Source organism: Cherax quadricarinatus, chromosome 59 (assembly GCF_038502225.1).
Source record: "Cherax quadricarinatus isolate ZL_2023a chromosome 59, ASM3850222v1, whole genome shotgun sequence".
NCBI lineage: Eukaryota > Metazoa > Arthropoda > Malacostraca > Decapoda > Parastacidae > Cherax > Cherax quadricarinatus.
This window is the reverse complement of record NC_091350.1, coordinates 21,635,521-21,651,029: the sequence shown is the minus strand read 5'-3', so window position 1 is coordinate 21,651,029 and position 15,509 is coordinate 21,635,521. Positions and strand designations below refer to the sequence as shown.

The following is a 15,509-nucleotide window of genomic DNA, read 5'->3' as shown; positions in this document are numbered from 1 at the left end:
TTGTCACACAGTATACATGGCTGTCACAGTATACATGGTTGTCACACAGTATACATGGTTGTCACACAGTATACATGGTTGTCACACAGTATACATGGTTGTCACACAGTATACATGGTTATCATGTTTCACTTAGAGAAAGTAATTTGTTTTTAGGCCCACTTGCAACTTGTTTAAAACACCGTCAAGTATACAACTCGTTTAATACACCGTCAAGCAGACAACTCGTTTAATACACCGTCAAATACACAACTCGTTTAATACACCGTCAAGTAGACAACTCGTTTAATACACCGTCAAGTACACAACTCGTTTAATACATCGTCAAGTACACAACTCGTTTAATACATCGTCAAGTACACAACTCGTTTAATACATAAGAACATAAGAACATAAGAAAGAAGGAACGCTGCAACAGGCCTGCTGTCCCATGCGGAGCAGGTCCATGTCCCCCCCCCCGGATTAGCCCAATGACCCACCCAGTCTGGTCACCTCCACTCAAGGAAGGAACACGGCACCAGACTCAGCAGCACAAGCTTTAATACACACCCACTCATGTATTTATCTAACCTATTTTTAAAACTACACAACGTTTTAGCCTGAATAACTGTACTCGGGAGTTTGTTCCACTCATCCACGACTCTATTATCAAACCTGTGCTTTCCTATATCCTTCCTGAATCTGAATTTTTCCAACTTGAAACCATTGCTGCGAGTCCTGTCTTGGCTGGAAATTTTCAGCACGCTATTTACATCCCCTTTATATATTCCTGTTTTCTATTTATACACCTCGATCATATCTCCCCTAATTCTACGCTTATCGAGAGAGTGCAGATTCAGGGCCCTCAGTCTATCCTCATAGGGAAGATTTCTGATACATGGGATCATCTTTGTCATCCTCTGTACGTTTTCCAGAGCATTTATATCCATTCTGTAATACGGTGACCAAAACTAAGCAGCATAGTCTAAATGAGGCCTAACCAAGGATATATAGAGTTGAAGAACAACCTGAGGACTTCTATTATTTATACTTCTAGATATGAAGCCAATAATTCTGTTAGCTTTATTGCGAACACTAATGCACTTTTGTCTCGGTTTTAAATTACTGCTAACCAGAACTCCTAAATCCTTTTCGCAATCAGTAGTATTAAGATCTACATTATTTAGTTTATATGTGGCATGGTTATTTACCTGTCCAACATTTAGAACTTTGCATTTGTCAATATTAAACTGCATCTGCCACTTCTCCGACCATTGCATCAATCTATTCAAATCATCCTGGAGTGCTCTAGTGTCCTCATTAGAATGAATTGGACGGCCTATTTTGGTGTCATCAGTAAATTTGCTTATATTGCTATTTATTCCCTCATCTATGTCGTTTATGTAAATTGTAAACAACAACGGGCCCAACACTGACCACTGAGGAACACCGCTTGTGACGTGCCCCCATTCTGATTTCTCCCCATTTATGAAAACTCTTTGCTGCCTATTTGTCAGCCATGCCTCTACCCAGGAAAAAATTTCTTCTCCCATTCCGTGTGCCTTAAGTTTCCTTAATAGCCTCTGATGTGGAACTCTATCGAAAGCCTTACTGAAGTCCATATACACAATATCATATTCATTATCATGATCTACCTCCTCAAACACCTTAGTGAAAAAAGTTAGTAAATTCGTAAGACAGGATCTCCCCTTGGTAAAACCGTGTTGAGATTCATTGATCAATCTGTGCCTATCAAGATGGCTACGAATTGCTTCGGCAATTACTGATACCATAAATTTTCCCACTATGGAGGTAAGGCTTATTGGTCTATAGTTCGAAGCCAAGGACCTGTCACCTGCCTTGTAAATAGGTATTACATTTGCCATTTTCCACTTATCAGGCAATACGCCAGTTTGTAGCGATATGTTAAAAAGATTAGCCAAAGGTTTGATAAGTTCCTTTTTACATTCCTTTAACACCCTTGCAAACAGTTCATCAGGGCCTGGGGATTGTTAGGTTTTAGTTTCTCTATTTGTCTGAGGACCATGTCACTAGTTACCCAAATCGTGCATAGTTTATTATCGTCCTGCTCTACATAATCTATTATTTCAAGAATATCGCTAGTATATTCCTGGGTGAACACTGAGAGGAAGTATTTATTAAAAATTTCACACATATCCTTATCACTGTCAGTGATCTAACCAGAGTTACTCTTAAGTCAAGTCCACAACTCGTTTAATACACCAAGTACACAACTCGTTTAATACACCGTCAAATACACAACTCATTTAATAAATGGGAGTACGTGGAAAAGCCAGAGTGCAAGAATACTAGAGGGCAATAACGAAGCTGCTTGAGAAGACTATCTGCACTCTAGTACCATTGTTGTTACCAAGTATTGCTAGTGACTATCTGCATTCTAGTAATACCGTTGTTACCAAATGTTGTTAGTGACTGTCTGCACTCTAGTACCACTGTTGTTACCAAGTGTTGTTAGTGACTATCTGCACTCTAGTACTACTGTTGCTACCAAGTGTTGTTAGTGATTATCTGCACTCTAGCACCACTGTTGTTACCATGTGTTGGTAGTGACTATCTGCACTCTAGTACCACTGTTGTTACCAAGTGTTGGTAGTGACTGTCTGCACTCTAGTACCATTTTTGTTACCAAGTGTTGGTAGTGACTATCTGCACTCTAGTACCACTGTTACCAAGTGTTGGTAATGACTATCTGCACTCTAGTACCACTGTTGTTACCAAGTGTTGGTAGTGACTATCTGCACTCTAGTACCACTGTTGTTACCAAGTGTTGTTAGTGACTATCTGCACTCTAGTACTACTGTTGCTACCAAGTGTTGTTAGTGATTATCTGCACTCTAGCACCACTGTTGTTACCATGTGTTGGTAGTGACTATCTGCACTCTAGTACCACTGTTGTTACCAAGTGTTGGTAGTGACTGTCTGCACTCTAGTACCACTGTTGTTACCAAGTGTTGGTAGTGACTATCTGCACTCTAGTACCACTGTTACCAAGTGTTGGTAATGACTATCTGCACTCTAGTACCACTGTTGTTACCAAGTGTTGGTAGTGACTATCTGCACTCTAGTACCACTGTTGTTACCAAGTGTTGGTAGTGACTATCTGCACTCTCGTACCACTGTTGTCACCAAGTGTTGGTAGTGATTATCTGCACTCTAGTACCACTGTTGTTACCAAGTGTTGGTAGTGACTATCTGTACTATAGTACCACTGTTGCTACCAAGTGTTGGTAGTGACTATCTGCACTCTCGTACCACTGTTGTCACCAAGTGTTGGTAGTGACTATCTGCACTCTAGTACCGCTGTTGTTACCAAGTGTTGGTAGTGACTGTCTGTACTCTAGTACCACTGTTGTTACCAAGTGTTGGTAGTGACTGTCTGCACTCTAGTACTGCTATTGTCACCAAGTGTTCGTAGTGACTATCTGCACTCTAGTACCACTGTTGTTACCAAGTGTTGGTAATGACTATCTGCACTTTAGTACCACTGTTGTTACCAAGTGTTGGTAGTGACTATCTGCACTCTAGTACCACTATTGTTACCAAGTGTTGGTAGTGACTATCTGCACTCTAGTACCACTGTTGTTACCAAGTGTTGGTAGTGACTACCTGCACTCTAATACCACTGTTGCTACCAAGTGTTGGTAGTGACTATCTGCACTCTAGTACCACTATTGCTGTGGAAAATTTTATAGGGGTGATTACTTGTACATACCTCAACATTACATGCATACGAGTAATCTCCTTGGGAGACAACAACTATATTGTTTACCGTAGTCACCCATGTAGACATGTGAGAAAACTTAACCACCTCTGGTCACTGCAGGTGGCCCCTCGACCCTCACAATCTTATCCATATCTATCCGAGACCAGTATAAATTGAGTAGCACCCTCAAGTACGGCGCTACTAATTAATTGTGGACTGTATAAATTATATTAGTTTAACTGAATGAAGGGGGGGGGGTAGGTTACACATGGATATATCCATCAAGGAAAAACACTTGTACATAATTCCACCACTTACCAGATATTCTCTGGTGGTCACTTGATGTGGCTGGATCACCCATAACCTATCCAATTACAACATACCTAACTGGCCAGTATCAGTCTGCTATAACTAGAAGGGTTACTTAACTGTGGGTGATTGATACTCCTTATTTCCTCCATTCACCATCTCATTTCGATGTCCTGCTACACCGACACGGTTCTTATTCCAGCAGGACAAGGTATCCGTCGGTTTGTCCCGGTTTAGAAGTCGTGACTCAATGAACTTCACTTTCCTCGTGACGGAAACAACGTGGTCTAGCGTGTTCACTCAGAGCAAGGCGACTTATTTCACTTCACGCATTCTCTTAACTTAGCGTTATTATCATTAATTACATTACAATTTACAAGACGATTTAATGTCTCATAATTATTATACACATCAGAGATCACTCCATTAAGATCTGAGACCGATGAGTGATGATTAAACCAAGGGTAATTTTCCCCGGAACACAGTCCATGGTGACGCGCCAGTCACCCGGTCCTACCCTTATTCACTCATTTTACCACTCTATTATGGTGGTCCCGTAAATCACGTTCCCTCACTCTCCACCAGGAACAGTTACAACACTTCCTATTATGAAATGAGGCCTATATTAATCCTTAGGCTGCCGTGAACGCCAATTTTATGGTTCCATGCTTTCCCAGCCTCCTCACTACATTCAAAACACTCCCGCCTCTCCCATGCCCCGAGTCGACCTCTACCCCCGCACATCCGTGCATGCACAAAGGGAACTCTTGGTTCTATCCTATTGTCAAATACATTTTTGACTCATATCGACACATTAAACACCTAGAAAATGTACAGAGAACCTTCACGGCGCGCATAACGGAGATAAAACACCTCAATTACTGGGAGCGCTTGAGGTTCCTAAACCTGTATTCCCTGGAACGCAGGCGGGAGAGATACATGATTATATACACCTGGAAAATCCTAGAGGGACTAGTACCGAACTTGCACACGAAAATCACTCACTACGAAAGCAAAAGACTTGGCAGACGATGCAACATCCCCCCAATGAAAAGCAGGGGTGTCACTAGCACGTTAAGAGACCATACAATAAGTGTCAGGGGCCCGAGACTGTTCAACTGCCTCCCAGCATACACAAGGGAGATTACCAACAGACCCCTGGCAGTCTTCAAGCTGGCACTGGACAAGCACCTAAAGTCGGTTCCTGACCAGCCGGGCAGTGGCTCATACGTTGGTTTGCGTGCAGCCAGCAGCAACAGCCTGGTTGATCAGGCTCTGATCCACCAGGAGGCCTGGTCACAGACCGGGTCGCGGGGGCGTTGACCCCCGGAACTCTCTCCAGGTAAACTCCAGGTATAGGTTCGGAAAATTAAAATATTTTCCACAATTGCTACCAAGTGTTGGTAGTGACTGTCTGCACTCTAGACTGTGCCAGTGAACTTACAAGGTTCATACCTCCAGCGTTTGGAACCAATTTATTAGAAAATAGCATACACTGCGCCAAAAAAAGGAGAATTAGTGTGCAATACCTGCCAGAATATACTCTCAGAGGAGGCCTTTTAGGCTTAGTGTTGTGTGTATGCAAATAACAACAATATTAGAACTTTTAGCCAGAGGAAAGAGTATCTCCAAGACTATATAGTGTCATACATAGTGTTACAGTGTTATCTCAGTGGTACCGTAGTATAAATGTAAGATGGAAATTAAGGTTAATTTAGGTCTAAAGAGGCAGGTTTCATGTGGTAGACAGTTGCCAACAGTCGCCAGGACACTACCATGCAGGTCAGCTCGTATTAATAATCTTCTAAACCTGCCAGTGTACCCGACCTATAATGTAGTAATACCATCCACCTGGTGACATCATACAGAAACCTCTACAGTGTTGCCGTAGCTAATAACCAATAACAAATCGGTACTTTTTGTGATGGAGTGACGTATACAGTTTGTGGTAATACATTAAACCTGTAGTTAGCAGCGGTCACAATATACACAACGAAAATCAAATATCCTTCCAGTAATCTTCATCTTCAGAAGCCATCAGCTGCTCCAACACGCAAGTTATACTTTGTGTGTCAAACTGAAAACATGTTTCTTTGTTAAATATTTTTTCCAGTAGTCCTTTTCATGAGCTAGTCCAAAATCACCGACCGGATACGTCCAAAATAATTGGTCCACTAATCCGGATTCATCCGGATTCGCCTGGATTCGTCCAAGAAATAAGTGAACCAATGACCGGATTCAAACGGATTCATCGATAACAAGATATCCTTGACGGATTCTTAAGCTGACAGGGTTTAACGCGCCCCATCAAACAGCCAAAGAGCAACTACAACAAATAGATACCATACAAATAGACACATCTACTTTAAGGTGGTTATTAATAAAAAAAATATACAGTGATCCACTAACCGGATTCGTCCAAGAAATAAGTAAACAAAGGACCGGATTCAAACGGATTCGTTGGAATAAATAAAATAGACACAATACAAATAGACAGATCTCCACTTCTAAGGAAGCTATTAGTAGAATATACAGTAAAACAACCAATAAAATCACATCATGAAATCCTGTGTAGTCTGCACCCAAACAAGCAAATGGGCTTCTGCATGGATTACATGCAACTTCTGTGGTAAGTGGGGCCACGCCCCTTGTGCAGGTATTCAGGAATCATCTACAAGAGATATTGAACCAGAGAAGTGTTTTTGGGTATGACCAAATGAGACCAAACTGTGGAATAAAATCACATTGATAATAAAAGATGACAACATCAAAAGGGCATTCATAAAAAAACATGACAGCATCCTATAATAGTTGGGAGAATAAAAAAAAATCTGGGCCAGAGGATGCTATTGCCCCTGGTACAAATGCTGTCCTGGTAGACAGTAACTGTAAGAATAAAGAAATAACGATGGTGGCTCTGGGGAAACAGGTGTAGACAAGGACAAGGACAAGCAAAAACCAATGTTACAAACTAGCAATACCACAGGAGATAGTAAACAAGAGGATGCCCCTAGAAATAGTGAAGATAAATTACCAGAAATAATTGATGAAGGCTCCATTGTTAGCACTAGTGCTGAAGATAGAAGTGAGACAGGAAAACACGCACAGGTAGGAAATACAGTTGGGAATACAGTCACAAAAAAAACAAGGCAAACAGAAACCAGATCTGTGCAAATACTATGCGCTTGGTATCTGTAGGCATGGAATATCTGGAAAAACAGAAGGGACGTGCAACTTTGGTCACCCTAGAAAATGCAGTGTCCATATGACAACAGGAAAATGCAACCTCCCTTCCTGTAAGCTTTTTCACCCTGAAATGTGTCCCTCTTCAGTAGAGGAAAGACAGTGCTATAACTTATATTGCCAGGTACACCATCTAAAGGATACAAGAAGACAAAGAACATCCAGACCATGGGACAACCTGGGTAGCCACAGCCACTCCAGAGAGAGAGATTTTTTTAGCGCAGGAAGGAAAAAAAGCTGACAGGAAATGTCAGAAATCGTACACCAACTCCAATCATTTCTGGAGTGGAATCACAGTCGATGGCTTCCACTTCAACACAATAGATATTAGTGCCAGGAAAAAAAGATCCTTCACCCCATACAACCAATACCACCAATCCGACGACATTCATCTTTGCAAATATACAGGGTCTAAAGCCAGCAACCAACAACAAAATACCTTTCATCCGTGGACTGCTTACGGAGTCCAATGCAATGTTCGCGGTTTTCACAGAGACCCACATAAAGGATCACTTGGACTACGAAATATGGATCCCAGGTTACAACCTACACAGATGTGACAGACTGAACAGGCAAAAGCGATGGGATGGGGAGAGGGGTTGGCCTGAATTTCACAGAGTCCCTTATATGCTCAGAACTACTAAATGCCTCAAATGATGTAGTTAAAGTTTTAGCAGTAAAGATCGAGAACCAAAACCTGGTCATTGTGGTGGTATACAAGCCTCAGGATGCAACGTCCCAATAATTCCAGGAACAGCTTTTAAAAATTGACCACTGTCTGGAAGATCTTCCAGCTCCTGCCCCCAACATCTTGCTCCTGGGGATTTTCAACCTAAGGCACCTAAAATGGAGGAATAGCAAATAATGTTGTAGCGGAGATAACACCGGGAGGCAGCTCAGATGAAAACTCACACACACACTAGCTCCATAAATAACAAAAACGCACAATACCGTGACTGGAACGATACACAAATAACCCACACATAAAAGAGAGAAGCTTACGACGACGTTTCGGTCCGACTTGGACCATTGACAAAGTCACACTGTGACTTTGTCAATGGTCCAAGTCGGACCGAAACGTCGTCGTAAGCTTCTCTCTTTCATGTGCGGGTTATTTGTGTATTGTGTAACACACGAGCTTTTAAATCTCTGCACCAAATTCACCTTAAACCAACAAATAATAGAGCCTACAAGATTGGGGAATACACTGGACCTCATCTTCACTAACAATGATGATCTGATACGGAATGTCATCATATCAAAAACAATATACTAAGATCACAACATAACAGAGGTCTAGACATGTATGCGCGGAGCCCCAGACTGACAAAATATGATCAGTCACGAGGGAGACTTCAATAACAAGAACATAAAGTGGGACCAAGTAAACCAAGTCCTAAATTATATAAACTGGGAAGATAGACTAAGCAACACGGATCCTACCCTATTTCTAGAACAAATTAATTCTGTGGCACCTGAAGTATGCTCAAGGCATATTCCCATAAGGAAAAGGAGGTGTAAACTAGAAAGAGATAGGCGCTCCCTACACAGGCGAAGGCAAAGAATAACAGAGCGGCTACAAGAGGCCAATATATCTGCAATACGTAGGGAGACACTGGTCAGAGAAATAGTAAACATCGAACTAAAGCTAAAGGAATCTTACAGGAGTCAAGAAGTGCAAGGAAGGTATACAATATATACAATACCGACAATATGAAAGTTAAGACACATGTACAACATCTGGATATCTTTATTATAGACGTTTCGCCATCCAGTGGCTTTATCAATACAGATTCTAGGCCATAATTAGAAGACAGTAGAACTATATACAAAAGATGAGGTAATCAGTCCCTCAGCCTTGGAGTTAGTGTTCACAGCATCGTGGTGGTGGAGAATCTGGAGCAAAGGCAAGAAGACTGGCGGTTATATAGGCGTCAGTGGATAAGGACGTGTAGCAGACGAGGGCATAGTCACTGGTAGGCGGGATTCCCCAGTGGAAGTAGGTCCTACCCAAATTGATGGGTTAGTTGTAGCAGCCGTGAAGAAGGTCTTGTAGATGTCCTCTGAACCAAGATTCTATGACGTTGCAGTGTCTGACAAGTTGTGCAAGGAAGGTATAAAATACCGACATGTGTCTTAACTTTCATATTGTTGGTATTTCATACCTTCCTACACACAACTTGTCAGACACTGCAACATCATGGAATCTTGGTTCAGAGGACATCTACAAGACCTTCTTCACGGCTGCTACAATAACCCATCCCTTTGGGTAGGACCTACTTCCACTGGGGAATCCCGCCTACCAGTGACTATGTCCTCGTCTGCTACACGTCCCTATCCACTGACGCCTATATAACCGCCAGTCTTCTTGCCTTTGCTCCAGATTCTCCTCCACCACGATGCTGTGAACACTAACTCCAAGGCCGAGGGACTGATTACCTCATCTTTTGTATATAGTTCTACTGTCTTCCTATTATGTCCTAGAATCTGTATTGATAAAGCCACTGGATGGCGAAACGTCTACAATAAAGATATCCAGATGTTGCACATGTGTCTTAACTTTCATATTGTCGGTATTTTATACCTTTCTTGCACAAGGGAGGATTGGGAGGTAATTAGGTTCGGTCTGAGGAAGAAGACCAAAAGCTCCTATTCCTCAGACCAATAGCCTCTTCACCACAACAAGGAGCCCCCCTGAAGAGGTTCATTTCTACAAGTACATGATACAACTTATAGAGACCATAGATGGCATCAATGACATACAGAAGGCCCCTGGTTATGCACAACATTTCGGGCAACTTAGGTTAATTTTGTCCCCGAGATGCGACCCAAACCAGTTGGCTAACACTCGAGTACCTACTTACTGCTAGATGGACAGGGACATCAGATGTTTTAAGGAAACACACCCAATATTTCCACCTGTACCGGGGATTGAAAGACACACCTCAATGTGTGAGCTGAGATCATTAATAATATCTAAAAAATCGAGCTACAGTTGGTTAAATATTATTAGTGTTATTGATAGAAAAGGCGATATCACTCATAATCTGACTGAAGCCTTTGCATGGTGATCAATATAGTGTTGTCTATAGAGCTGCTAGAATACAAGGCATGAAATGAGTGGTGGCCTGATGGCAAAAGCTCTTGCTTCACACGGTAAGTGTCCGGGTTCGATTTCCGGAGAGGGTAGAAACACTGGGCGTATTTAGTTACGCCGGTAGTCTTTGTTCACCCATCAGTAAAATGGGTATCTGGGTGTTAGTGGACTGGTGTGGGTCGCATCCTGGAACAAAACTGACCTAATTTGCTCTGCATAACAAGGGGCTGTCTGTACAGTAGTATGTCATTGATGTCAGCTATGGCCTGTATACCTTGTACATGTACTTGTAGAAATAAAGATATTATTAATATTATATTATTAATTCACACAGCCACACAGGCTGAGGTGTGGGGATTCCATTAACTTTACTAAGTAATAATGGTAGAAATACTGACAGTATGTTAGGATATGTTACTCAGATATGGTAAACATGAGGAAATTAAATCTTCATCAGAGTACAAAACAAATTCTGGCCACAAAATAGAGCGAAAAACCAACGTCAAAGACCTGGGAGTGATCATGTTGGAGGATCTCACCTTCAAGGACCATAACATTGTATCAATCGCATCTGCTAGAAAAATGACAATATGGATAATGAGAACCTTCAAAACTAGGGATGCCAAGCCCATGATGACACTCTTCAGGTCGTTTGTTCTATCTAGGCTGGAATATTGCTGCACACTAACAGCACCTTTCAAGGCAGGTGAAATTGTTGACCTAGAAAATGTACAGAGAACCTCGGCACGCATACCTGCGATAAACCACCTCAGTTACTGGGAACGCTTGAAGTTCCTAAACCTGTACTCCCTAGAACGCAGGCGGGAAAGATACATGAGAGACTTTGAAGAGGCAATAAATGACATACCCATGCACCTGGAAAACCCTGTAGGGATTAGTACCAAACTTTCACGCGAAAATCACTCCCTACGATAGCAAAAGACTGCAGACGGTGCAACATCCTCGCCAGTAAAAAGCTTTGTTCCAGAAGGCACAGCACTTGCTCCCATTCTATTCCTCATACTCATTTCTGACATAGACAGAGATGCTTGCGGATGACACCTGGATCACCATGGCAGTGACCTCCATTGAAGACAATGCGAGACTCCAAGCAGACATCAACCAAAACTTCGAATGGGCCACTCAAAACAATATGAAGTTCAACTAGGGGAAATTTCAACTACTCAGATATGGGAAACTTGAAGAAATTAAAAATGTATCAGGGGTATACAACAAATTCTAACCATACAATAGAGCGGAAAAGTAACGTGAAGGACCTGGGAGTGATAATGTCAGAGGATCTCACCTTCAAAGACCACAATAATGTATCTACCTCATCTGCTAGGAAAATGATAGGATGGATAATGAGAACCTTCAAAACTAGGGAAGACAAGCCCATGATGATTCTCTTCAAATCGCTTGTGCTCTCTAGGCTGGAATACTGCTGTGAACTAACGGCCCTCTTCAAGGCTGGCGACATTGCAGACCTGGAGAGTGTACAAAGAACTTTCGTGGCACACATAAGTACGATAAGGCGAAAACCTCTGACATTAACACTCCCAGGTCCTTCACATTACTTTTTCGCTCTATTGTATGGTTAGAATTTGTCGTGTACCCTGATACATTTTTAATTTCCTCAAATTTTCCATATCTGAGTAGTTGAAATTTCTGCTCGTTGAACTTCATATTGTTTTGAGAGGCCCATTTGAAGATTTGGTTAATGTCCGCACAGAGTCTCGCAGTGTCTTCGATGGAGGTCACTGTCATGGTAATCCGGGCGTCATCCACAAAGGAAGACACGGAGCTATGGCTTACATCTCTGTCTATGTCAGATATGAGGATGAGGAATAGAATGGGAGCGAGTACTGTGCCTTGAGGAACAGAGCTTTTTACCATGGTTGCCTGGGACTTTACTCTGTTTACTATTACTCTTTGTTTTCTGTTTGTCAGGAAGTTATAGATCCATCTACCAACTTTTCCTGTTATTCCTTTATTACATTTGTCATTTTATACCCGTTTGTAGTGATATGTTGGAGACTGGTTAATGGTATGCTTAGTTCATCCTTATATTCCTTTATAACTCATGAAAGCAGCCCATCAAACTACAGTGATTTGTTTGATTTTGATTTACTTATTTGTCCATGAACCATGAAACTAATGATTTTATTCTTGCTCTAGTTATTTTCGTCCTAACATATATAATCATTGATTCCTGGAATTTCACTAGTGTCTAACTTTATAAAAACAGATGAAGCAGGTATTAAAGATAGTATATATTTCTTTGTCACTGACAGCAGGCTGAACTGAGTAATTTTTAAATGAGCCTATCTTGTCCTTAATGTTATTCCTATATATCTGGTTACCTGGAGAGGGTTTCGGGAATCAACGCCCCCGCGGCCCGGTCTATGACCAGGTCTCGTGGTGGATCAGGGTCTGATTAACCAGGCTGTAACTGCTGGCCGCCCGTAAACCAACGTACCAACCACAGGCCGGTTGATCAGGTATTGACTTTAGGTGCCTGTCCAGCGCCTTCTTGAAGTCAGAGGTATATTGGCAATCCCTCTTATGTATGCTGGGAGGCAGTTGAACAGTCTTGGTCCTCTGACACTTATTGTGTTGTCTCTCAGTGTATTCTTGGCGCCCGTGCTTCTCATTGGGGTAATGTTGCATCTCCTGTCGAGTCTTCTGCAGTCGTAGGGATTAATTTTCGTGTGTAGGTTTGGTACTAATCCCTCTAGGATTTTCCAACTGTATATTATCAGGTATCTTTGTCGCCTGCGTTCCAGAGAATAAAAATCAAGGGACTTCAACCACTCCAAGTAATTTAGATGCCTTATTGTACTTACGTGTACCGTGAAAGTTCTTCGTGCACTCTCCAGGTCTGCAGTTTCGCCTGCCATGAAGGGGGCAGTTAGTGTACAGCAGTATTCCAACAGCAGTATTCCAGCCTACAGAGAACAAGCAATTTGAATAGAATCATCATGGGCTTGTCGTCCCCTAGTTTTAAAGGTTCTCATTATCCATCCTATCATTTTATTAGCAGATGAGGTAGATACATTGTTGTGGTGTTTGAAGGTGAGATGTACCTGATAAAAACTTTTGAACTAGACTTCGATTCCAGTACAACTTTAATTCTATAATCTGTTATGGCTTTTCTTATTTCTTGTGTCTTTTATCAGGTGTATCTCGCCTGTTCTGATACACATGAAGAAGTGGAAGGTAGAAGGGGTAGGGGTAGGGGAGGGGTTGGGGAAGGGGTAGGGGTTGGGGTAGGGGTTGGGGTAGGGGTAGAGGTCGTTCAAAGAACGGTTAGATGGAGGGGAAAAAAAAAAGATTTGAGTTTTAGGGGTTGAGCATCCAGCAAGCTTGTGTCAGCGTGTTAGACGGTAGCGATTAGAGACAAGCGGCTCTTAATGGACGTGTTGCTAGAATATGAACAAGGAAACATTTATGAAGGGATTCAGGGAAAACCGGCTAGCCGGATTTGAAAGGCAGTGTTTACAGTGTAAAGGAGGGTAAGTACGGTGTAGCCGATGGGTAAACTGAGTATGATGTCAACACACTTCTGGAAAGACGGAAATATATATATATATATATATATATATATATATATATATATATATATATATATATATATATATATATATATATATATATATATATGCAATAAGATCACATTAAACAGGTGATTTCAGAATATGCAAAACAACCACTCTGAAAGAATAGAGAAATTCCAAGCGCTTTCGTGACTACTCACATTATCAAGTTCCTTGATAATGTGAGTAGTCACGAAAGCGCTTTGAATTTCTCTATTCTTTCAGAGTGGTTGTTTTGAATATATATATATATATATATATATATATATATATATATATATTAATGTAGAACAAAAGTAAAAGTACTTACCTGGGCGTCGAATGGGAACATAATGAGGTTAAAGTCACAGCTGTATGTAACACTGTACAGTTGACTCAGCTCGAGACTGTTTTCCCATCCGGAGAAGATGTTCACTGCCAAGTGAAGTGAAAAGTCTTAAATAGTTGTTTATGTCACAATTTAACTATTATAATGCAATATATATATATATATATATATATATATATATATATATATATATATATATATATATATATATATATATATATATATATATATATATATGTATATATATGTATATATATGTGTAGAGAGAGAGAGAGAGAGACGATAAATTTGGTCTGTATATTTCTACCCCTAAATGAGGAACCTTTTAACAGATACAAAACGTGAAATAGGAACTAATTTATGAGTGTCTCTGGCGATGACGATGGTATGTTGAGTGTGATGTGAGGAGAGCAGGTGAGTGTGGATTCGTGGAACTCTGTGTTCATTAAGAACTGCGAGAAACCCCTCTCACGGGTTCTCCGTATTCTATGGAGAAGGAGCTTAGACACAGGTGAGATTCCAGTCACTAAAAACGACGGATGTAGCCCCACTCCATAAAGGTGGCAGCAAAGCAGTACCTAAGAACTGTAGACGTCCCACATCATATAAATCTTTGAAAGAGTTCTAAGAAGCAGGATAGCAAACCACCTGGACTCAAAAATTGCACAACCCAGGGAAACATGGTTTCAGAGCAGGTCGCTCCTGCCTTTCACAACTATTGAACCACTATGATATGGTCCTAGATGCACTGGAAAACAAACATAATGCGGATGTAGTATACACAGACTTTGCAAAAGCCATTGATAAATGCGATCATGGTGTAATAGCACACAAAATGCGTGCTAAATGGATAATTGGCAAAGTAGGCAGATGGAGCTTCAACTTTCTAACCAATCGAACACAAAGAGTAGTGGTAAACAGAGTTAAATCGGAAGCGGCCATAGTGAAGAGCTCTGTCCCACAAGGAACAGTACTCGCCCCTATCCTGTTCCTCATTCTCACATGAGACATAGAGATGTAAGCCATAGCACTGTATCATCCTTTGCAGACAATACTAGGATCTGCATGAGAGTATCATCCATTGAGGACACGGCAATGTCCAAGAAGATATAAACCAAGTTTTCCAATGGGCAACAGAGAACAATATGATGTTCAATGAAGACAAATTCCAACTACTCCGTTATGGAAAACTGGAGGAAATAATAACTAGAA

General features: G+C 41.3%; 1 protein-coding gene across 1 annotated transcript in view; it reads right to left on the bottom strand.

The window, feature by feature from the left end:
• Window positions 1–15,509, bottom strand: part of LOC128698699 (uncharacterized) — a gene marked incomplete at its 5' end in the record, with an annotated part of 173,883 nt that overhangs the window by 51,925 nt on the left and 106,449 nt on the right. The window contains one exon of the mRNA XM_070097824.1: window positions 14,280–14,383. Within this exon, the coding sequence (XP_069953925.1) occupies window positions 14,280–14,383 (104 nt within the window). The remainder of the gene's footprint in view (window positions 1–14,279; window positions 14,384–15,509) is intronic.